We start from the raw sequence: 25,581 nt of genomic DNA, 5'->3' as shown, positions 1-25,581 counted from the left end.
ATACAAAGTGCCTACTGGTCAGGTATGATCTGAGGACTTGTTCTCCATAGCAACAATGTAAGACAATCATTGGTGATGATGAGGACTTGCTATAGTAAGAAAATGAACCAAATAACTCACAGCCTCAAAACAGATCTTGCATCTAAGATTTGCTGGAAAATACTAAAAAATCACTAGCTTACTAGTTAAAGATATACTGTGAAAATGTATTCTATGCAAGGATTTAGAGCCAATATGTTTTCACTACAATGTTAAAATAGCTCTGAATAAATTATATTCTATCAACTAATGTTATTACTTACAATTATTTAGTACTGGCAATTCTTGGGTCAAGCTTGGTGTCTGACTGAAAAATTGAATTCCCAAAAATCTAAGGACATTTGAAGCATCCTTTTTAAAAATGAATATAGCCTAAAATGTATTATTTTCAACTGAACATCACATTACATAAAAGCTATCTGAGTCATGCAGGCACATCCTAGGACAGGCTCATGCTCTGAACACAACAGCCAATCACTTGCAAGCTGAAAAGTGAGTGTACCTGCTCCCTTTCCTCACAAATCTAAAGGTCTTTTGAATCTTCCCCAGAAGGAAAACTAGAAGGAATAAGCTCCCCAGATAAACTAGAAATCACCCCTGCCTAAAATATTCAACGCCTCTGAATCTGGCCGCAGCCTCAAATAGAGGCTGGCTCTCTAATTAGTAGGCATCTAAAAATGATGAATCTAGCTGCTGGAACAGAGTGGCTCTGGCTTCTGTTGGCCCAAGAACTGGTGGAGCTGCGGTTCCTACCAGTTAGCTAAAGTCAGTGAGTTTGGCTACATAGGAATGAAGATCTTTTGTCACTGAAGCACCTTTACTTTTCCTCTGCTCACTTGCAGAACAGACCTGTCAGCCAGAGAGAACGGATGTCTCAGCGCCACGTGGCACTTTAAAACTTCCTTCTCAGCAGCTGGAAGAAACAGGGGAATTTCCTCAAAGTGTTCCTGCAGCTGCAGAATCTGGAAGACTTGAAAGCAAGAATATGCGGACTGGTGGTGATCTCAGAGGCAACCCTTTGGAAAGAACCTCGTATGTTTAGAGAACATGAAACAAAACCTTCTCTTCTACTGCAGCCTGCTGGGAAATCAGCGTCCTTTATGTAGGATAATGGAGCAAATTCATAATCAAAGGCCAGTAAGCTTACAGAACACTCCTGGTAGCTACCAAGCAACTTATTTTATAAATCATAGCAAATTATATCCCGCAAATCTTTTTATTTTATATGAATGTACAAAAACAAAGCTTTACACACAAATCCTCTGAGGCACAAGATATCCATCCATCACCATCCAGGCATTTTAGCTTTCATGTCTATTGTACAGTCCATTGCTCTAGAGTCTGGATGTCACACGTGTGCTTTCAAAGAGGCTCTTAACAGCTATTATCTTCCTAGTAGTGGAGAGTCCCCAGAAAATAACACGAAGAAATTCTGAAAGACAGGGTGACAGTTTACCAATCTCTTTCCTGCATAATTTTGACAAATTTAGAATGTGTAGAAAGATTTTCCTCACAATCCTTGGTCTTCATCTGCTGCCCTTTCTTCAAGTTTTTAGCTTATCTTTCTAGCAGAACTTAAGTGCTTTTGAAGCATATTAAAATTATTTTAAAGATTTACTATCCTATAAATCATGCAAGCCAATAATTATTCATTCTTTAAAATGTCATTTTGTATATACATGGGAAAATAGGAACTGATGTCCTCGTTTTTGTAAAATTTTAAGACCTCACTGCTGTAGTATATCTAGGCCTTCAACACGTTTCTTTAATGTTGAACTATGACCTACACTGAAACTTCAGCATGATTGGAAAGCTGGGTTTCAATACTCTCAGCACCAAGGAACTGTAGGAAGGCTACAATACAGTATTGGGAAAACACCCACTCCTTTGGAATGCTAGAAACGGTTATCAGCCTTTTATTCTTTTTCTTTCCTTTAACTTGACTAAGTGTTTCTTCACAGGGCTCTGTTTGCCCTCCCCCGCCTCCGGCAGGCCTGCCGAACTGAATCAGAGGACCAGGCGCTGAGGCCACGGCTTCCCAATAAGATTTAATTATGAGTGCAGATATGAACAAGATTTAGACTATTAAGCCTTGCACTTCAAAAAAACTTCTAACGTATTTTGCCTTTAAATCTTTTATCACCTGCAAAAATTAATTAAGTGCAGATGCAGCAGGTTCGCTTTGGATGCCAGGGTTCATTTCCTGTCTATGCTTTGTCAGACAACCTATTACACCTCCTCGTGAACTGGAGGCAAACCGAAAACGGGGCTCATAAATCACCAGTCAGTTTTCTTTCGCCCTTTCCTGGGCTGGTCCTTTTGTATGGGGCAGATCTCCAGCTCATTATTCGTGAATCTACTATAGACAACATGCCAAGTGTCATCTGCATTTAAACAAACCATTTGTTAAACAAATTATAACTCTATTGTGTAAGAATGCATCATGTTAAAAAGGCAAGACTAATCGAATGCCTCTGACTCTTAATCACGCAGGGTTCCTGCCGGCAGTCATCCCAAACTGGCATACATGATCTGAGATCTTTTCAGAAAAAAATAAAAATGACACGCTGACTTGTTTTAATAATACCACTGTTGCACAACAAGCAACATGATTGCTAACCAAGGGAAGTGGCCAATTGGTTACCAAAGCAACAACATTCTTTCCAGCACATCTGACTATTTAAAGTCTATATTCTGCAGGGAAAAGTAAATTCAGGTTCTGTTGGGTTATTTTAACTGTGGAAGTATCAATTCATTTAAGGATCATAAAAGTTGCCCCGATCTGCGCCTTCTTCTCATTAAATTGCAGTTAACACCATGAAAGTGAAATGTGAATGTTTATGGTTTCAGAACTGCAATCCTGAATTTAATGAGTTTCCACATTCAAAGGAAACACACCCTTCAGTTGTTTGTAAGTGCTAAAAACAAGGCAACCTAACAGAGAAATACAAATTCAGTCCCTTTTATCTACAGTCACTGAAAATGCAGCTCTGGCCAGGAATACATACCAGATCTACAATCAATATCTTGCTTATATTTAGTTGGTCTCTCAAGTATTTGGCGGTAATTGCAACTGAATTAAAAAAGCAGAACCCCCTGCGGAATAGAGAAGAACAGAGAAATAAGAAAGCAAATCAGCCAGGAAAACCATTATAAATAATGTTCAGAGCATTTTTTAAAATGCTATATGATCTCTGAAGCCATAAATCTGCTTCTGGGAGTACCTCGCAAGATTTCTCAGTCCATCTGCTAACAATTAGAGGCTTCAGAGACATGCATGGGGCAGGTGACCGCCAGGAACCGTGGCGCTGGGAGATGGCCAGCAGTCCTTGGTACTTACATGGCTGTAGATTCCTCAGCATGATGGCCTGGGGGCCTCACCACAGCAAATCCATTCTGTAGGAACAAGACAGATTTTCAGTGATCAGATAGGAGAGGACTGCTTAGATCTCCATGTACCAAGAGCATCAGGCACACACAAAAAGAGTGGAATCTACAAGAGGCTTCAGAAAATGTTTTCGTGCCCCCAATATCATTTCATAGAATGAACAGAAACAATACATAGATCACGTTTTCTCAGATCGTGTCTCAGAAAGAAGGCTCCCACAGAGCCAGGCGAAGAACAGGGGTTTGGAAGTTGTACCAAGCAGACAAATGGCATATCAGCTATTATCCTAGTGTGATTCATTTTCAAGGACCACTTCTTATTTAATGACACCAGCATCCTAGAGAGGGAGAACAAGTTCATTCTTGGTTCAGGTTTAGGTCAAAGTTCGGAAAGACCAGGGAAGATTCAAAGCGAAAATTCTTTAGCTGGACGCCCTCAATGGTTATTTCCACTCCAGTGTCAGCAAAATGATAAATTCACACTCTCACACTCACATACACACAAAAGAAACCCCAGAAAGGTGAAAAAGAACAATGGAAAGCCCATATTTCTTCCAGTCTATAAATTTAGCTTGGATGACTGCCAAGACTTGCAACTTTATTGGATTCCCTAAGTCAATTTCTAGCCCACATTCTAGAATTTTATAAAGAATTCCAGGGCTGAGTAGCAATCAGATCTATCCATGATCAAGGAATGCCTTAACCTCCAGATTAGTTGGAATGCGTCACGGAAAGCTGAAGTAACTCCAGCATGAAGGCAGGCAACTATAAATCCTTGCAAAGCCAGCATGCTCAGAAAAGTTGGGTTACTTGATGTGAAAAAAAGAAATCATTTATCAGATGGTTCACACCACCTTTCACTTAACTATGACACAAGTAATATGCTCACAACAGAATGTTTCTTTAATACACAATCCTAAAAATCTCAAATAATTTTAATATACCCCAGGGATATTTGTTTCTAAGTCTTACTACAAGCATAAAAATATTCCCAAGAAAAATAATCTATTCCCACAAGCTTTAAATATACACAAATTTTTCTAGAACATAATGGTAACTGACATACAATGAGTTAATTCGCTGCGTATTTTGATGGGCCTATTGTTGTTGTTGTGTTAGTCTCTCAGTTGTGTCTGATTCTTTGTGAACCCCACGGACTATAGCCAACCAGGCTTCTCTGTCCATGGAATTCTCCAGGCAAGAATACTGGAGTGGGTAGCCATTCCCTTTCCCAGGGGATCTTCCCGACTCAGGGATTAAACCTGGGTCTCCTGAATTACAGGCAGATCCTTTACCGCCTGAGCCACCAGGGAAGCCCCTACATAATGATAATGCCAGAAACAAATTAGAAGTCAGTGACACAATACCAATTACAAACCTAGGAATAATGATGAACATATTCTATATTCTTATTTTTAAGCAACTCACTATTTCTGTGGCTATAAAGATTAGCAAAAAAGAAACTATTAGTGAACAACACAAGACAATAGGGAGTGATTTTTAAGATTGTAGAGTGAAACTCTAGAGTGCTACATGACTTCTGAGAATGAAAAATTAGATTATGTGCAATATACTTTGTTGGGAAAACAGTAGTTAGGGTGAAAATAACAACAAATATAATACAAGGTAATATAACTAGCATGTAACAAAATTTTATAATTAGGTTAATACTAAAGGTCTCTTATAATTAAATTAAAATACTATGTTTTATGTGTGAAGGGCATGACTAGACAGTAGAAGGAAGACATCCCAAAATCAATAAGTATAAGAAAAAATATTCACCTTAATTAGTAATCAAATAAAAGCAGGTGAAAATCCCAATAGGAAGCCATTTTTCCACTTCGGTTATTAAAACTTTTAAAACTACTTCACGGGGTGGTACCTACATATTCATAAATGCTGTTTGCAGGAAGATAACTTATTATAGTCTTTCTGGAATATTATCTGCCTCTATACATTTAGAGCCTTTACAAAACATTTACCCTTGAATTAGTAATCTATTACTACTTAAAGGATTTTTGTCCTAAAGGTGTTATTGTGTAGACAAATGTTTGTGTAAAAGGTCATGTTTCATTTACAATAGGAAAAATGAAAATTATCTAAGTTAATTAATATTAGGCAAATGGTTAAATGAAATATAGTCCATCTATACAACAGAATATTAAGACAGTCATTAAAATTTTGTTGTTACAAATATTCAGCAGAACAGAAAAGATAGCAATTTTAGAAGTATTAGTGTTAAAAATAATATATACAGTATGATCTATCTGTGTGATGGTTATTATGTGGGTTACATTTACTTAAAAATTTCAAGTATTTTCCAAATGATTTCACAACAAACATCAATTATTCCAGAGTGAAAAAACAAAGAGAAGGTTGAAAGGTAAAGTTTAAAGGGTCTAACAAGTAGAGTTGTGTTCACAGAGGTGAAAAAGGACTTAACTGATATTCTGGGCAGGGGGAAAGCATAAACAAAAAATAGTTCAGAAAAAAGGATTTTCAAAAACATAATGTACAGAAAATCAAGCTGAATAGAGTTCACGTTAAGGAACAAAATGGAAGTGAAATTGTACAGGTAACTAGCTAGATTACAGAAGACAAATAAAATTTATTAATAGAATTAATAAATAGAATTTATTTCCATCTTCCTCTCTTATAGTCAAATTTGAACAAAAGGTCTGCCTTTCACTATATAGTTTTCTTCAGTAACCTCTACCACTTTACTTAACTACCTGGTTTTAGACTGAAAATTATTTTCTTGCCAATAACAAATATTTCCTTACTCATCATGATGTTCCCATACTTTCTACTGCGTTCTCAGGAATGGAGAAGTCCCCTACATTTTCCCAGTCTTTTCTGAGGGCCCTGCTCCTGTATTTTCTTAGCTGAAAGTTGGAAAGGCTGCTTCTCCCATAATCTGGTCAGGTGGCAGCTATTTGCTCTCCTGCATCTCACCAACCTGCCTGCAGCAGCAGATGGAGCTTTGTGTTCTTTCTCATGGCTGCTCTGGGAACATGAAGCCCATTGCGCCAACCCCCAGCAACACTCTCTTTTGGAAAAAAGAACTAGATCACCCAGAAAGAGAGCAAACAGAACACAAGAACTGAGTCCTGGGGCAATCCAGCTCTCTTTCCCTCTTGTGCACTGGAGGATTGGTAATTCTCTTAGAATCTCTCTCTAAAACTGTGGTTAGAATAACATCCCCTCCTACTTTTCCATTGTCATTTAGTGTTTTCCTCAATAACGTATTAAATTCATATTAAAATTCCCAACTGTATTCATTTCATCAAAATTTAAATAGGCTCAAGTTCATGCCATCTTGAAAATAAAATTATATACATATATGTTAACTTAAGACAATACAAATGTACACACACATAATATGCATCTCCATCCTTACTTCCATTAATCCTACTGTCACACTTCTTTTCTTCCTTTTAACACTAAAAATCTTGAAAAGGTGGTCTAAGCTGCTTTCTCTTTTTGTGTTTTCTTCGCCTCTGCTTCAGTCATCTATCTCTAATATATCTTGCATCAGTTCAGTCGCTCAGTCGTGTCCGACTTTTTGCGACCCCATGAATCGCAGCACACCAGGCATCCCTGTCCATCACCAACTCCTGCAGTTTACACAAACTCATGCCCATTGGGTCGGTGATGCCATCCAGCCCTCTCATTCTCTGTCGTCCCCTTCTACTCCTGCCCCCAATCCTTCCCAGCATCAAGGTCTTTTCAAATGAGTCAACTCTTCGCATGAGGTGGCCAAAGTATTGGCGTTTCAGCTTCAACGTCAGTCCTTCCAATGAACACTCAGGACTGATCTCCTTTAGGATGGACTTGTTGGATCTCCTTGCAGTTCAAGGGACTCTCAAGAGTCTTCTCCAACACCACAGTTCAAAAGGATCAATTCTTCGGCACTCAGCTTTCTTCACCGACCAACTCTCACATCCATGCATGACCACTGGAAAAACCATAGCCTTGACTAGACGGACCTTTGTTGGTAAAGTAATGTCTCTGCTTTTTAATATGCTATCTAGGTTGGTCATAACCTTCCTTCCAAGGAGTTAGCGTCTTCTAATTTCATGGCTGCAATCACACTCTGCAGTGATTTTGGAGCCCAGAAAAATAAAGTATGACACTGTTTCCACTGTTTCCTAATCTTTTTCCCATGAAGTGATGGGACCAAATACCATGATCTTAGTTTTCTGAATGTTGAGCTTTAAGCCAACTTTTTCACTCTCATCATTCACTTTCATCTAGAGGCTTTTTAGTTCTTCTTCACTTTCTGCCATAAGGGTGGTATCATCTGCATATCTGAGGTTATTGATATTTCTCCCAGCAATCTTGATTCCAGCTTGTGCTTCTTTCAGCCCAGCATTTCTCATGATGTACTCTGCATATAAGTTATATAAGCACAGTGACAATATACAGCCTTGATGTACTCCTTTCCTGATTTGGAATCAGTCCGTTGTTCCATGTCCAGTTCTAACTGTTGCTTCCTGATCTGCATACAGGTTTCTCAAGAGGCAGGTCAGGTGGTCTGGTATTCCCATCTCTTTCATAATTTTCCAAGTTTATTGTGATCCACACAGTCAAAGGCTTTGGCATAGTCAATAAAGCAGAAATAGATGTTTTTCTGGAACTCACTTGCTTTTTCAATGATCCAATGGATGATGGCAATTTGATCTCTGGTTCCTCTGCCTTTTCTAAAACCAGCTTGAACATCTGGAAGTTCACAGTTCACATATTGCTGAAGCCTGGCTTGGAGAATTTTGAGCATTACTTTACTAGCGTGTGAGATGAGTGCAATTGTGTGGTAGTTTGAACATTCCTTGACATTGCCTTTCTTTGAGATTGGAATGAAAACTGATCTTTTCCAGTCCTGTGGCCACTGCAGAGTTTTCCAGATTTGCTGGCATATTGAGTGAAGCACTTTCACATCATCTTTCAGGATTTGAAATAGCTCAACTGGAATTCCATCACCTCCACTAGCTTTGTTCGTAGTGATGCTTTCTAAGGCCCACTTGACTTCACATTCCAGGATGTCTGGCTCTAGATGAGTGATCACACCATCGTGATTATCTGGGTCGTGAAGATCTTTTTTGTACAGTTCTTCTGTGTATTCTTGCCACCTCTTCTTAATATCTTCTGCTTCTGTTAGGTCTATACCATTTCTGCCCTTTATCGAGCCCATCTTTGCATGAAATGTTCCCTTGGTATCTTTAATTTTCTTGAAGAGATCTCTAGTCTTTCCCATTCTGTTGTTTTCCTCTATTTCTTTGCATTGATCACTGAGGAAGGCTCTCTTATGTCTCCTTGCTATTCTTTGGAACTCTGCATTCAAATGGGAATATCTTTCCTTTTCTTCTTTGCTTTCCGCTTCTCTTCTTTTAACAGCTATTTGTAAGGCCTCCTCAGACAGCCATTTTGCTTTTTTGCATTTCTTTTCCATGAGGATGGTCTTGATCCCTGTCTCCTATACAATGTCATGAACCTCCGTCCATAGTTCATCAGGCACTCTGTCTATCAGATCTAGTCCCTTAAATCTATTTCTCACTTCCACTGTATAATCATAAGGGATTTGATCTAGGTCATACCTGAATGGTCTAGTGGTTTTCCCTACTTTCTTCAATTTAAGTCTGAATTGGGCAATAAGGAGTTCATGATCTGAGCCACAGTCTGCTCCCGGTCTTGTTTGTGCTGACTGTATAGAGGTTCTCCATCTTTGGCTGCAAAGAATAGAATCAATATGATTATGGCGCTGACCATCTGGTGAAGTCCTTGTGTAGAGTCTTCTCTTGTGTTGTTAGAAGAGGGTGTTTGCTATGACCAGTGTGTTCTCTTGGTAGAACTCTATCAGCCTTTGCCTTGCTTCATTCTGTACTCCAAGGCCAAATTTGCCTGTTACGCCAGGTGTTTCTTGACTTCCTACTTTTGCATCCCAGTCCCCTATAAGGAAAAGGACATCTTTTGGGGGTGTTAGTTGTAGAAGGTCTTGTAGGTCTTCATAGAACCGTTCAATCTCACCTTCTTCAGTGTTACTGTTCGGGCCATAGACTTGGGTTACCATGATATTGAATGGTTTGCCTTGGAAACGAACAGAGATCATTCTGTCGTTTTTGAGATTGCATCCAAGTACTGCATTTCGGACTCTTTTGTTGACCATGATGGCTACTCCATTTCTTCTAAGGGATTCCTGCCCACAGTAGTAGATATAATGGTCATCGGAGTTAAATTCACCCATTCCAGTCCATCTTAGTTCGCTGATTCCTACAATGTCCATGTTCACTCTTGTCATCTCCTGTTTGACCACTTTCAATTTGCCTTGATTCATGGATCTAACATTCTAGGTTCCTATGCAATATTGCTCTTTACAGCATCGGACCTTGCTTCTATCACCAGTCCCATCCAGAACTAGGTGTTGTTTTTGTTTTGGATCCATCCCTTCCTTCTTTAGTTATTTCTCCACTGATCTCCAGTAGCATATTGGGCACCTACCGACCTGGGGAGTTCATCTTTCAGTGTCCTATCTTTTTGCCTTTTCATACTGTTCATGGGGTTCTCAAGGCAAGAATACTGAAGTGGTTTGCCATTCCCTTCTCCAGTGGACCACATTCTGCCAGACCTCTCCACCATGACCCATCCATCTTGGGTGGCCCCACACAGCATGGCTTAGTTTCATTGAGTTAGACAAGGCTGTGGTCCATGTAATCAGATTGGCTAGTTGTCTGTGACTGTGGTTTCAGTCTGTCTGCCCTCTGATGCCCTCTCTTAGTGCCTACCGTCTTACTTGGTTTTCTCTTACCTTAGATGTGGGGTATCTCTTCACAGCTGCTCCAGCAAAGTGCAGCCACTTCTCCTCACCTTGGATGTGTGGCAGCTCCTCCCAGCTGCTGCCCCTTGCATAATAATATATACATATAAGCTCACTAAAGAGCTCTTACTAAGGTCACCAATAGCCTCCATGTCACTAAATGATGACATTTTTATGCTCTCGGCTTACTTGGTCTCTCATTGGCTTTCAACACTATTCGCTACATCTTCCTTTGTAAAACAGTCTCTTTCCTTTGTCTTCTGTGATTGCATTTTCTCCTCATTTCCTCATCTCTCCACTTCTGAATCAGTGTCCCTTTAGGCTCATTCTTCTCAATCTGCTCATTAAATACTGAACTTCAGTATTGAACAACTCAGGCCCCAGTCTTAGGCTCCTCCTCTCTCTATCCTTACTTTGTAAACAATGTCACAACTCTCACGGAACTCAATTACTACCCATCATCCAATATTTCACAGATTTTGAATGAATGATGGCAGTAGTAATTGAGTTCCATGAGAGTTGTGAGAGTTCCGTGAGATCAAACCCACATCTCCTGCGGCTCCTTCATTGCAGGCAGATTCTTTAACGGCTGAGCTACCTAGGAAGCCAATTCTTCCTCTATCTCATTTAATTCATGACTAATTCCTGTTCATTTTGCTTTTAAATATCACTCAGATCTCTGTACTTATATGTATATCCATTCCTTGCATATTTTACCTTCTGAATTTCTGCCTTTGTGTCCATCACTCCTCTGTTAATTTGTGATTTCAATAACCACACGGACAATCCATTCAATATCATGATTTCTTAGTTCTCTGACTCCTTGCCTTTCATAAATCTGTCTTCTGTTTACAGCCATACTCCTAGACCTTGCCGTTGCCAATAAATAATGACATCTCTTCCAAAATCTCAATGTCAAATACCCTACTCTACTATTTTCCAGTTGAAGCTTCAACTGCACTGAGATTTCCAATTCTTTGGCCTTACTAAACTTTTGACATACAATATACATCATTCAATCCCCACCACCATGTTTACTTCCCTCCTAGTATGGCTGAGACTTTAGAGCCCATGCTTACATTTACTTCTCTGCATGTAAATTTAAACAACTTGTCCCTTTTCCCCTCCAACATATTCCCTATTCCCCCAGTATGTTGGTCTGCTCAGGTTCCCAAAATAAAATACCATGGTCTGTGTGCCTTACACAACGTAAGTTTACTTCTCATAGTTCAGGGGGCTGGAAGTTGAGATTAACATCTGGCAGGATTTGGTTTCTGTTGAGAGCTTTCTTCCTGGCTTGTGGATCTGTCTCCTTTTCCCCTGGAGTCCTCACATAAGGCCATGCTCTAAATGCGTGATTACAAGCACAGAGAGAACTCTGGTGCCTCCTCCACTTCTTAGAAGAGCACCAACCCTACTGCACTAAGGTACCACTCTCATGAAATTATGCAACCTTTAACATATTCTCACAGACTCTTTCTACAAATACCGTCACATGGGGAGTTATGGCTTCAACATATACATTTGGGGAACACAAACACTCAGTCCATAACATAGTTTTAGTTGCTTTGTCCTTTTCTTCCTTCAACGTACTCTTCTGTTAAAATTATAACTGATTAAATACAACTTGCATCTGCTCTGTTCCTGCACCTGAAGTGAAAGTGTTAGTTACTCAGTCATGTTGGAGCCTTTGCAACCCCTAGCCCGCCAGGCTCCTCTCCTCCATGGTATTTCCCAGGCAAGAGCACTGGAGTGGTTAGCCATTCCCTTGCTGCACCAAAATATATATAGAAAAGCCACACAATTGGCCTTCCTTTAAACTCATGATTTAAAACTTCAGTAGGTTCTTCATGTTGCCCAGGAATTATACTATATTTCTTAGTTGATTAACTCTCCAAGTCTCTCATATTGTACTTCTACCTTCTTCTCTTTCTTCAAATCTCCATTAACCCTTACTCACCCTTTAACATTGTGAAGACTTTGCTTCTCACTAAACTTAGTAAACAAAAGCAATTAGAATAAAATTTCCTCATCCTTCCATAGTAAACTCTATCCATTTACTAGTGACCAATACCATATGGAAAAGAATCTGCCTGCAATGCAGGAGACGTAAGTTCGATCCCTGGTGTGGGAAGATTTCCTGGAGAAGGAAATGGCAACCCACTCCAGTATTCCTGCCTGGAGGATTCCATGGACAGAGGAGACTGGTTGGCTGCAGTGCATGGGATCGCAAAGAGTTAGACATGACTGAAGTGACTGAACAACAGCAACAATACTGCATACATGACCTGGCCTCTGTCCACCTTTTCAACTTTGTCTTGTACTACCATCCATTTTGCTTTCTTCACTCTAGCTACATCAGTCTTTAGATGCTTCCAGTGTTTCCCTAGCAATAAGTCTTGTTTCCCTAGCCATAAGCCTTTGGACATGCTCCCAGTTCTGTGTGAAATGTCCTTCTCTTACCTACCCCTCTCTTCTACCAGGATAATATCTCCTGGTCTGCACATTTTGGCTCCAACATTGCTTCCCCAGAGAAACCATGCCTGAGTCTCCATAGGTCACTAACAGTTTCCTCTATAAAGTACCCTTAGAGGTCTGCTGAACCTTTTTTGAGAATAATTAGTATGATTGATTTATTATTTTTGATTATTGTGATTTATATCTTTAGTGTCCCACACCCCAGCTCCTCACAGTGGGGTCATCACCTTATGACTTGGTTCACCTTTTTATTTTCTAGATGTACATAGTGACTGTAGACTTCCATAGTGACTAGCAATCCATAAGGAATGATAAAAACAACTTATGAATATACTACCCTGGTTTTACTCTCTCTGGTCCTTTGCTTTCAACTCAGCTACAAATTTTTCCTTCTCTCAAGACTACAGCTTTGGCATACCAGCGTTTTGTAGGAGGCTGCCTATTAGACTTAGTAGCATCTTCTGAGAAACACATAAAATATTTTACTCCTTAAAATTACTGGAATCTTTCATTTGATGAACTATTGTGGAAAGTGCTTTAAAATGACTTTTTTTAACCTTATAGAAATATCTGATTTTCACACTGTATTCTGCGTCTCTTGACAATATATTTGTTTTGTATGTTTCTGCATTTTCTTTGCATTTCTTTTGCCTTATTGTCTGGCACAAACATTTGTTGTGCATGACACTGCTTGAGCCAGGTTTTTCCTTAGCTCAAGAACAAATATCATCAAGGAGAAAAAGAAAACATGACTAGATCAATCACAAGTCCTAAAACTTCAATTGTGATTAAAAACTTTCAACAAACGAGAAGTCCTAGGACCAGATGGCTTCACAGTGAATTGTATCAAACATTTAGAGAGAGATTAAAACCTGTCCTTCTGAAACTCTTCAAAAAACTGTAGACAAAGGAGCTCTTCCTATGAAGCTCTTTCTGTGAAGCCACCATCACTCTGATACCAAAACCAGACAAAGATACCACAAAACAGAAAATTATAGGTCAATATTATTGATGAACTTAAGTGCAAAAATCCTCAACAAAATACTAGCAAACCAAATCCAACAACACATTAAAAGGGTCACATACCACGATCAAGTGGGAATTATCCCAGAAGTGCAGGGATCCTTCAATATATGCAATTCAATCAATGTGATACACCACATTAACAAACTGAAGAATAAAAACCATATGATCATCTCAACAGATCAGAAAAGGCTTTTGACAAAGTTCAACAACCATTTATGATAAAAACTCACGAGAAAGCAGGCACAGAGGGAACCTACCACAATACAGTAAAAGCCAAATATGACAAACCCACAGCAAACATCATTCTCAATGGTGAAAAACTGAAAGCATTTCCTCTGAGATGGGGAAACATCAAGGACACCCACTCTCGCCACTTTTATTAAACACAGTTTTGTTTTTTGTTGAAGTTCTAGCCACAGCAATCAGAGACAAAAACGAAACAAAAGGAATAAAAATTGGAAAATAAGAAATAAAATTTTCACTATTTGTCTATACACAGACAATCCTGAAAATGCCACTGGAAAATTTCCGGAGCTCACTGATACATTTGGTAAATTTGAAGGATACAAAATTAATACACAGAAATCTCTTACGTTTCTATACACTAACAACACAAAATCAGAAAGAGAAATTGAGAACACAATTCCATTTACCATGACATCAAAAAGAATAAAATAGCTAGGAATACCTATCTAAGCAGACAAAATACTTAGAAAACCGTAAGATGCCAGTGAAAGAAATCAAAGACGATACAAGCAGATGGAGAGCTATACCAAGTTCTAGACTGGAAGAATCAATACTGTGAAAATTACTACACTACCCAAAACAATCTACAGATTCAATGCAATGCCTATCAAATTACCAATGGAATTTTTCAAAGAATTAGAACAACAACAAAAAAATTCACAATTTGTATGGAAACATAAAAGACCCCAAGTAGCCAAAGCAATCTTGAGAAAGAAAGACAACTGAAAGAATCAGGTTCTCTGATTTCAGACTATACAACAACACTACAGTCATCAAAACAGTATGATATTGGCACAAAAACAGAAATACAGACCAACGAAACAGGATAGAAAACCCAAAGATAAAACGACACCACCTATGATCACCTAATCTATGACAAAGAAGGCAAGAATATACAATGAAGAAAAGACAGCTACTTCAGTAAGTAGTGCTGGGAAAACTGGAAAGCTATTGTAAAATAATGAAATTGTTAAGAGAACACTCTAACACAATACAAAAAAAGAAACCCAAAATGGATTAAAGATCTAAATATAAAACTGTATAATATAAAACTCTCAGAGGAAAACATAAGCAGGACACTGTTTTGACATAATTGGAGCAGTATCTTTTAGGATTCACCTCCTAGAGTAGTGAAAATAAAAATGAAAATGGGACCTAATTAAACTTAAAAGGTTTTCCACAGCAAAAGAAACAAAGCAAAAAGACAACCTTCAGAATGGGAGAAAATATTTGCAAATGAAGCAACCAAAAAAGGATTAGTCTCTAAAATATACAAACAGCTCATGCAGCTCATTATCAAAAAAAATAAAGAAAAAAAAACACCAAATTTTAAAAAATGCACAGAAGATCTAAATAGCCACTTCTCCAAAAAAGACAAACAGATGGCCAAGAGGCACATGAAAATATACCAAACATTGTAAATTATTAGAGAAATTCAAATCAAAACTGCAGTGAGATATCATCTCACACCGGTCAGAATGGCCATCATCAAAAAATCTACAAATAATAAATGCTGGAGAGGATGTGGAGAAAAGGGAACCCACCTTCACTCTTGGTGGGAACATAAATTGGTACAACTATGAAGAACAGTATGGAGGTTCCTTAAAAAACTAAACTAAAAATAGAATTACCACATAACCCAATAATCCCACTTGTAGCCATATACCTTAAGAAAACGATAATTCCAAAAGATACATATACCCCAGTGTTGCATAACTATTTACAATAGTCATAACATGGAAGAAACCTAAATGTCCATCATCAGAGGAATGGATAAAGAAGATGTGGTACACATACAGAATGGAATATTACTCAACCATAAAAAAGAACAAAATAATACCATTTGCAGCAAATGGATAGACCTAGAGATCTTCATACTGAATGATGTCAGACAGAGAAAAACAGATATCATACAGTATCACTCACATGTGGAATCTAATTAAAAATGATAGAAATGGGCTTATTAACAGAAACAGTCACAAACGAAGGAAACAAACTTATTGTTACCAGTGGGGCAAGGGAGGGAGATAAATTAGTAGACTGGGATTGACATGCAGACACTAATGTATATAAATAGACTAATGAGGACCTACTTAAAGAATACGGAACTCTACTCAATACTCTGTAATGACCTATACAGGAAAAGAATCTTAAAAAAAGGTAGAAATATGTATAACTGATTAACTTTGCTGTACACCTGAAATTAAAACATTGCAAATCAACTATATTTCAACAAAATGAACATAAATCTTCAGTAAGTATTTTTCCATATTTTCAGTAAGCTTTGTATTTTCAAATACCTCAATAATCTACTAGTCTCACAAAAGTGTAACTATGAAAAAATATAGTGTATACAATGAAGTATTCAGGGGCTTGGTTTATTATTTTCTCATCTAATGTGACTAATACAGATGGCCATTTTCATTTTGTGAAGAAATATTTTGTTCTCTCAAAATCTGGAGTGTGTATGATATTCTTAATCTCTTATATTTTATTAGCATCTCAGAGTATAGTGGTAAAACATACAGATGTCATATTATTCCACAACTGTGAATTTTTGTTTACTCTGTGAAAAAATTCTTTGCTCTATATTTTATTCAAAGTTATGCAGATGAAGCAATTAATCTAAGAAAATACATGCCAAAGATCTTTTCTGTGGATTAATAACAATTTTATGGTGATGTAATTTTCATTTTAAATCTAATTTTTCAAAAGTTTTTTCAAGTTTTACATTCTCTTCAGTCATGAACATGACTAATCATAGAGTTTTGGCAGTATCTGAACATCATTAACATGAACAACATTTCAAATAATGTGTGCACACATCCCTACTGTGCAGTTGTTTAGATGAGTTACTGATGCTTCTCTTTTGTTAAAGAGAAAAAGAATGTTCTCTGGTGTCATCCTACAAGGATATGCTAGAGACTATTTGCTCACCACAGATAGCCATGTGACATTCAAGAAAAGGAATTGATAACACTATATGTAAAGTGAATCTGAATGAGATGGAAAGGAATCCAATCTTTTTTTTTAATTTTCATAATAGAGGAAATTTGCATTTTCTGGTTAAATTTATCAAAATGTCAAACTCATTTGTGTATTCCTTATATGCATAGTGAAACTCTCCCCAGGCAAATAAAGAGAAAGTAGGAAGCAAATCACTAGAATCATTTTAAAGATTCATTTTGTTTTTTAATCAGCATGACTAAAGTTCAAATTATTCCACATAGCTCAGTTTATTATCATGGAACTGACAGGAACTGAAATTTTGCAAAGTACAAAACAATCTGACCATTTTACCTGTTGCATTCGTTCAGATAAACGGAAAGCAGAAATGTATATTTTCTCTAACATCTCCATGCCTAGAAGGTATCCAATGGATAGTAAGAGCCATTCCTAATTTCAATGAATATAGAGTAATTTCGGTTTCAGAAATCATAGAAAATAAGAGCTAATCACCACTGATAAGAATGAACTAGAAAGTTAAGAATATATTGTAAAAAAAAAAAAAAAAAAAAATGTATAGCAGAGTTAACAAATCCAAAAGAGAGAAGCAAAGATAACTTATACACTTCAAAAGATAAACAATGAACCAGTGCTTAAACTAATACTACCTCTAATAGCAATAGTCCCTTTAGCCACTTACTAATTTTGACTACCAGAAAATTACTAGAGCTAACCAATAAATATAGCAAAGTATATAAAATTAATACACAGAAATCCCTTGCATTCCTATACACTAACAATGAGAAACAGAAAGAGAAATTTAGGAAACAATCCTATTCACCACTGCAATGAAAAGAATAAAATACTTAGGAATAAATCTACCTAAAAAACAAAAGACCTATATATAGAAAACTATAAAACACTGACGAAAGAAATCAAAGATGACACAAATAGATGGAGAAATATACCATGTTCATGGATCAGAAGAATCAACATAGCGAAAATGAGTATACTACCCAAAGCAATCTATAGATTCAGTGAAATCCCTATCAAGCTACCAATGGCATTTTTCACAGAACTAGAACAAATAATTTCACAATTTGTATGGAAATACAAAAAACCTTGAATAGCCAGAGCAATCTTGAGAAAGAAGAATGGAAATGGAGGAATCAACCTGCCTGACTTCAGGCTATACTACAAAGGTACAGTCATCAAGACAGTACGGTACTGGCACAAAGACAGAAATAAGATCAATGGAACAAAACAGAAAGACCAGAGATAAATCCACATACCTATGGACAGCTTATCTTTGACAAAGGAAGCAAAAATATACAATGGACAAAAGACAATCTCTTTAACAAGTGGTTCTGGGAAAACTGGTCAACCACTTGTAAAAGAATGAAACTAGAACACTTTCTAACACCATACACAAAAATAAACTCAAAATGGATTAAAGATCTAAACGTAAGACCAGAAACTATAAAACTCCTAGAGGAAAACATAAGCAAAACACTCTCTGACATAAATCACAGCAAGATCCTCTACGACCCACCTCCCAGAATAATGGAAATAAAAGCAAAAATAAACAAATGGGACTTAATTAAACTTATAAGCTTTTGCACGACGAAGTAAACTATAAGCAAGGTGAAAATATAGCCTTCAGAATGGGAGAAAACAATAGCAAACGAAGTGACTGACAAAGAATTAATCTCAAAAATATACAAGCAGGTCATGCAGCTGAATACCAGAAAAATAAACAACCCAATCAAAAAATGGGCCAAAGAACTAAACAGACATTTCTCCAAAGAAAACACACAGATGGCTAACAAACACATGGAAAGATGCTCAACATCACTCATTATCAGAGAAATGCAAATCAAAACCACAATGAGGTACCATCTCACGCTAGTCAGAATGGCTGCCATTAAAAAGTCTACAAACAATAAATGCTGGAGAGGGTGTGGAGAAAAGGGAATCCTCCTACACTGTTGGTGGGAATGCAAACTAGTACAGCCACTATGGAGAACAGTGTGGAGGTTCCTTAAAAAACTGGAAATAGAACTGCCACACGACCCAGCAATCCCACTGCTGGGCATACACTCCGAGGAAACCAGAATTGAAAGAGACACGTGTATCCCAATGTTCATTGCAGCGCTGTTTACAATGGCTAGGACATGGAAGCAGCCTAGATGTCCATCAGCAGGCGAATGGATAAGAAAGCTGTGGTACATATACCCAATGGAATATTACTCAGCTTTTAAAAAGGATGCATTTGAATCAGTTCTAATGAGGTGGATGAAACTGAAGCCTATTACAGAGTAAAGTAAGTCAAAAAGAAAAACACCAATACAGTATATTAACACATATACATGGAATTTAGAAAGATGGTAATGATGACCCTATACTACTAAGTCGCTTCAGTCGTGTCCGACCCTGTGCGACCCCATAGACGGCAGCCCACCAGGCTCCGCCGTCCCTGGGATTCTCCAGGCAAGAATACTGGAGTGGGTTGCCATTTCCTTCTCCAGTGCATGAAAGGGAAAAGTGAAAGTGAAGTCGCTCAGTCATCCGACTCTTAGCAACCCCATGGACTGTAGCCTACCAGGCTCCTCCGTCCATGGGATTTTCCAGGCAAGAGTACTGGAGTGGGGTGCCATTGCCTTCTCCATGACCCTATACATGAGACAGCAAAAAAGACACAGATATAAAGAACAAACTTTTGGACTCTGTGGGAGAAGGTGAGGTGGGATGATTTGAGAGAATAGCACTGAAACATGCATATTACCATATGTGAAATAGATGACCAGTCCAAGTTCCATGCATGAAACAGGGCACTCAAAGTCAGTGCACTGGGACAATCCAGAGGGGAGGGATGGGATGGGGCGGGAGATAGGAGGTGGGTTCGGGATGGGGGACATGTGTACACCCATAGCTAATTCATATCAATGTATGTCAAAAACCACAATATTGTAAAGTAATTTGCCTCCAATTAAAATAAATTAATTTTTAAAAAAGTGTTAAGTGCAAAACAGAGTACAGAAAGTCTATATGATATTTATAAAGTGACAAAAAAATTAGATGGTTGTGTTTCTTTGTTAGAAGTACTTGATCAAATATTATATTTTTACTTAATATTTCAAATATAACTCGTTTAGGAAGTTACAAGAACAAAACTCAAAGAAATCTGTCCTGCTGAGAAAAATGTTTTATGTATAATGTAACTGCCTACTATCCAAAGACTAACTGAGCATGTCAGACCAGTTGATTGCAATTCTATTTTTAAAATTTCCCTTTAAGTTCACTGCTAATTCAGAGCTCAGTAATTACCTCCCAATGACTAAGTATTACCACTAAAGTATTCTTAAATGTACTGAAGTATCAATCCAAGCACAGCATGGAAAAACTCAATAGCATGAATTTCCAAATAAAGATGTGATGGTTGAATTATTACTTCCAATACATTTGCTGAACTGGAAATTCATATGTAGTGATTTATGTGCCTGAAATATTTCATTCGAAGGCAAAATCCCAGCTATATCAGAGTTGTATTGATGCATTATCAATTTTAAAACTAACTTTAAGAAATGTTTCTTACATGTAGGCTGATTTTTTTTTAATAATTGGAAATATTTTAACCTACTTTGATATCCAATAATAACAATAATTATTAAATATATCAGTGTATAAGCTATTTGGCTCTAGTACAAAAGAAGAGCTAAAAGCAGCTAGAACCTGTAATTTGCATGATAATACTAGGATAGCATAATTTATCTCCCAACAAATCTCTTTGCTTGTAAGTGCTTTTTCTAACATCTTAGTAAGCGTTTCTGCCAAGTGTACAAGTCTTTTTACTTGATGATAGATCAAAAGAGTAATGAAAATAAGTATGTATTAGCTGGCTTCACACATTTAAAAATTATATATAATAGTAAACTTCTGGTTCTATATATTAAGTTGTACAAAGATCAGGAAATCAGAAAACATGGTAAAGACATAATGCTTTTAAAAGATTTAAGTGGATAGAAAATCATAATGTTCTCCTTTATACTAAAATTTTGTTTCTAAAAATCATTACTTGAATTAATTGGGTTGTCTGTTACATCTGCTTGGGTTTTTGTTGTTGTTCTTTTTTTGTTTTGGCAAGGGGAGCTGGGTAATGATATTTGTTGTAACAGGATTTAAAATATAAATAATACTGCTCATCTTGTTAAGCATTTCATTTCTAAGGATTTCCCCAAAGACATCCCTGAATTCTGCTAGGTAGAGCTGAATAACGAAAAAGTGTCCATCAGAATTCTCTGTCACCTTATGAGTCACCTATCTTTGGTGTATTCTGAGGTCCTTTCCTTCAGTTACACTGGTATCTGCAATGAAATAGTTCCACATGAATTACAGCATGGCAACAATAATGTGAAGGCTAAAGAGTCCCCTTTCTCAGCTTTAAATTTTTGGAATATAATCTTATTAGAAGTAAAAAGAAATGCATTATGTCTATTAAATGTCATAATGTCATAAATAATTAGTTTTCCCTACTCTGTCTTTATCAGAAAGAGAGAGGGCATCAAATTATATCATCTTAGGAATGTACTACTAACAAATGCTAGACTTTATCCACTTCCGCTTAATTTCACAAATCTCTAATAAGTACTATATAACAGCTTTACTGTTATTTTTCTAGATGAAAATTAAACATCTAGTTTTCTGATTCTTTTTGACAAGAAGGAATTAACGGGAATATGAGGATAAAACACTATACTGCAGAATGCCTGAACACTCATTAATGGGTAGCTTTTATAATAACTGAGAAGTAAAGGTGCTCAGTCATTTGTGACTCTTTACAATCCCATGGACTGTAGCTTACCAGGTTCCTCCGTCCATGGAATTTTCCAGGCAAGAGTACTGGAATGGGTTGCCATTTCATTCTCCAGGGAAACTTCCCAACCTGGAGATTGAACCCGGGTCTCCCACATGGCAGGCAGACACTTTACCCACTGATCCCCCAGAACCAATTCTAAAATTTGACATTCAAATTAGTAAATCATTTCAGGTGGCCTTTAACTTCAGTTCACTGGGATGCATATTTTGGAATACACTATTATAGTCCTTAGAACTAGTCAACTTAAGCCTCAGAAAAGACATTCTAAAATGACAGTTTGCTTTAGAATCAGTGCTATTCGTCTATAGCCTCTGAGGGAAGGAAGCTTCACAGAGAAAGTTTGTCTCTTACATTCTAGAACCTGAGAGGTTAAAGGAGGTAGGGAGATTTGCCAAAAAAACATTAAGGGACATATGGGAATACCATTTTGTCTCTTTGAGTAAACTCAAGGGAGCCAGGAAAACAGGAGTCCAGCATTAGCAATTTAACTGAATGGTAGAACCCAAAGCATATGCACAGCTGCCAGCCCTGCTCCCTGAAGAATCCAGAAGGGAAGAGCTTGATGACAGCACTGGAAACCAGTTCATAGATAGTCTGGCGTCTGTGGCCCATACTGCCCACAGCCTTGAGCCTGGCAAAGATGTGGCTATAGATAGGAATAAACACAGTCATGAAAAAAACAGTCTCCTGGTGGAAATGAGATGGACCACTTGATGGTACTTATATTACACATAATTTAAGTTGAGCTCTGTATGAAAATAACAACAATGGATCCACTACGAAGAAATTTTTTGGGGGGGTGGGGGTGAGAATATTCAAGATGTGGGTCTTGGTAAGGCATTAATAACCTACTGAAAGCAATTTGTTTAGTGTATCAATCAGCAGTTGCAGTTGATACAAGGCCCAACAATTCTATTCTCTGCACTCTTTGAAACATGACTGGTTTTTGGACCACAGTGACCAAAAAAAAAATCAGGTATTTTTTCATCATGTAAATAGAACCTCAGTTTGAACATTTTGTGAAAAAAAAAAAAAAAAAAAGAATTAGGGCAAAATAAAGCTTGTTGTTGTTTTAAGAAACAAAAAAACCCACCAAAAACCCGTTAAAAAAATTTATTTTTAATTGAAAGATAATTGCTTTACAATATTGTGTTGGTTTTGGCTGTACAGCAACATGAATCAGCCATAGGTGCACATATGTTCCCTTCCTCTTGAACCTCCCTCCCATTTCCCACCCCACACCACTCCTCTAGGTTGTCACAGAGCAACGGTTTGAGCTCCCTGAGTCATACAGCAAATTCCCACTGGCAATCTATTTTACATATGGTAATATATATGTTTCCATGCTGCTCTCTCCATTCATCCCACCCTCTCCTTCCTGCCCCGAGTCCACAAGTGTGTTCTCAATGTCTGCATCTCCACTGCTGTCCTGCCAATAGGTTAAGAAAAAAAAAAACAAAAAAACCTTTTTAAGACAAATGATCACAGCCTTCAAAGAAGATTTTTGTTGTTTAGTCATGAAGTCATGTCCAACTCTTTTGTGACTCCATGGACTGTAGCCTGCCAGGCTCCTCTGCCCATGGGATTTCCCAGGCTAGAATACTAGAGTAGGTTGCCATTTCCTTCTCCAGGGGATCTTCCTGATCCAGGGATTGAACCCACATCTCCTGCATTGGCAAGCAAATTCTTTACCACTGAGCCATCTGGGAAGCCCATTCTAAGATACTAGCACAAAATAATAGTATGAGATTATAAAAATAGTGACTAAAACAGTATGATATTATAATAACAGTAAGATAATAGTAGTGACCAAGACCTGAGCATGGATAATACTGGAAGAAAAAGACTGTTATCAACAAATGCCCCATGATAATACCACTTTTGTCATTATGCTCATATCTTACTACAGCAGATTCTCATTCACTCAATACTGGATCTAATATTCCCAGTATCTTTTGGTGCATACATACCTTTATTCAATTATATATTATGAAGTTTCCAAAATTTAGGGGTAGCAATGTACATATAATAAACTATTATTAAAATGTCTAGGTTCTTCACATAGATAGGTGATTTTTAACTTTGGCCATATTATTCCTCCTCTAATTGTAAATTTTATTTTTGTATTAAATTCTAATTCTCCATGGCCATATACTATAACAAGAATAGCTACCAACAATTATATTGGTCAAGTCAGTCAAAACTAGGCAAGTGAATCAAAACTTCAAGCGAAGAAATTAAATTATATAGCATTATGTAGAAAGAACACCAACTCAATTGACTGGTCTTCTCACTTCATAAGTTCATGTGTGTATGTGTGTGTGTATGAAATTTACTGCTATATAAAATTACAAAGGTGTAAAATACTTATGTTCTCCAAGTGTGTATGATATGTGTGATTTGAACACTGCTGCCAAAAAGCCAAAAAATGTCTTTTGCAGAAATTGAAACAAAAGTAACATCTGCATTATACATAAATCAGCAGGTATCAAATTTAATACTATCAAAAGATAAAAAACAAACATAAATTAGTAGGAAGATTTGTTTCCATTACATATTATTTGTTCTATACTTTAAATATTGAGGTGATTATAGAGCAATAAAACACTTTACAAGTAAATGCTAAATTTGAGACTGGAATTTATTTCAGGAAGCATTCTTTCTCACCTAAGTTATTTTTAAAATATCATCAGGACTTTGACTAAAAGTATATAGTAGTATCAGGGATGAAGAGTTCACCACAGTTTAGAGGAGAGAGAGTTGGAGACAGAGTCTGAAGGAATATGTAGCAATTTTAGTCAGTATGAGCTAAATCACATACAAGTAACAGAGTTTGGACAGTCCAAAACCAAGAACCAGATGGAAAGATTGGAAATAAGCAGATACAATTACCCTGGGGCAGGCAATTAAAACTACAAACTAGAAATTGAAATATTATCCATCAGAAAAGCAGATGGACAGAATAAAAGCCTAGAAAGAAGCAAATTGTGCAGTGGGATCACCACAGGCAGGCCAACTAGGTTGACAAGTCTTGGTTCCTGAGCAAAGAATATTAGTAATAAGTAGGCTCACCTTTTACTTAATCCAAGAGCTTTTAAGTATCTGTCAGTTCAGTTGCTCAGTCGTGTCCAACTCTTTGCAACCCCATGAACCGCAGCACGCCAGACCTCCCTGTCCATCACCAACACCCTGAGTCCACCCAAACCCATGTCCATTGAGTTGGTGATGCCATCCAGCCATCTCATCCTCTGTCGCCCCCTTCTCCTCCTGCCCTCAATCTTTCCCAGCATCAGGGTCTTTTCCAATGAGTCAGCTCTTTCATTCAGGTTTGTCCATATTCAGAGGTATGGCATGTGGGCATGCATGTTCAGTCGTGTCCACCTCTTTGTGACCCCATGGACTACAGCCCACCAGGCTCCTCTATCTATGGAATTTTCCAGGCAAGAATATAGAGTGGGTTGCCACTTCTTACTCCAGATTCAGAGATGTAATTAAGTGCAAAGCTGGCTAATTTAAGAACTTTCAGAAAAAGTGGGAGCACTTGTTATAATAAGAGGTGAAAAGGTCAAGAGTAAACAAATAACTGCCAAGGTTTCTCCCTTCCTCTGATGTTTAGATTCCATCCACCTTGTATGCACAAAGAGCATATCAGTAACATATCTGTCCTTTCTTCATTAACACTGAAACATCAAAGAGAGAAACGAAGTCAATACAGCCTCATCCTAACTATTTACATTTATCCCTTGTGAGTATGAAAGAATTTTCTTGCAAC

At 37.5% G+C, this 25,581-nt stretch overlaps 1 protein-coding gene across 6 annotated transcripts in view; it reads right to left on the bottom strand.

Annotated features, from left to right (window-relative positions):
• The window catches only part of HDAC9 (histone deacetylase 9), a 788,642-nt gene that overhangs the window by 190,792 nt on the left and 572,269 nt on the right, over window positions 1–25,581 (bottom strand). For all 6 annotated transcript variants that reach the window (XM_081537682.1, XM_081537684.1, XM_081537687.1 and 3 more), the window contains 2 exons: window positions 3,380–3,435; window positions 3,048–3,135 (listed from right to left, as the gene is read on the bottom strand). In XM_081537682.1, coding sequence (XP_081393808.1) covers window positions 3,048–3,135; window positions 3,380–3,435 — 144 coding nt within the window. The remainder of the gene's footprint in view (window positions 1–3,047; window positions 3,136–3,379; window positions 3,436–25,581) is intronic.

This window comes from Giraffa tippelskirchi, chromosome 10, assembly GCF_054371585.1.
Source record: "Giraffa tippelskirchi isolate mGirTip1 chromosome 10, T2T-mGirTip1v1.2.pri, whole genome shotgun sequence".
NCBI classification, from domain to species: Eukaryota; Metazoa; Chordata; class Mammalia; order Artiodactyla; family Giraffidae; genus Giraffa; species Giraffa tippelskirchi.
The sequence above is the reverse complement of the archived record's forward strand: the minus strand, read 5'-3'. Positions and strand labels throughout refer to the sequence as shown.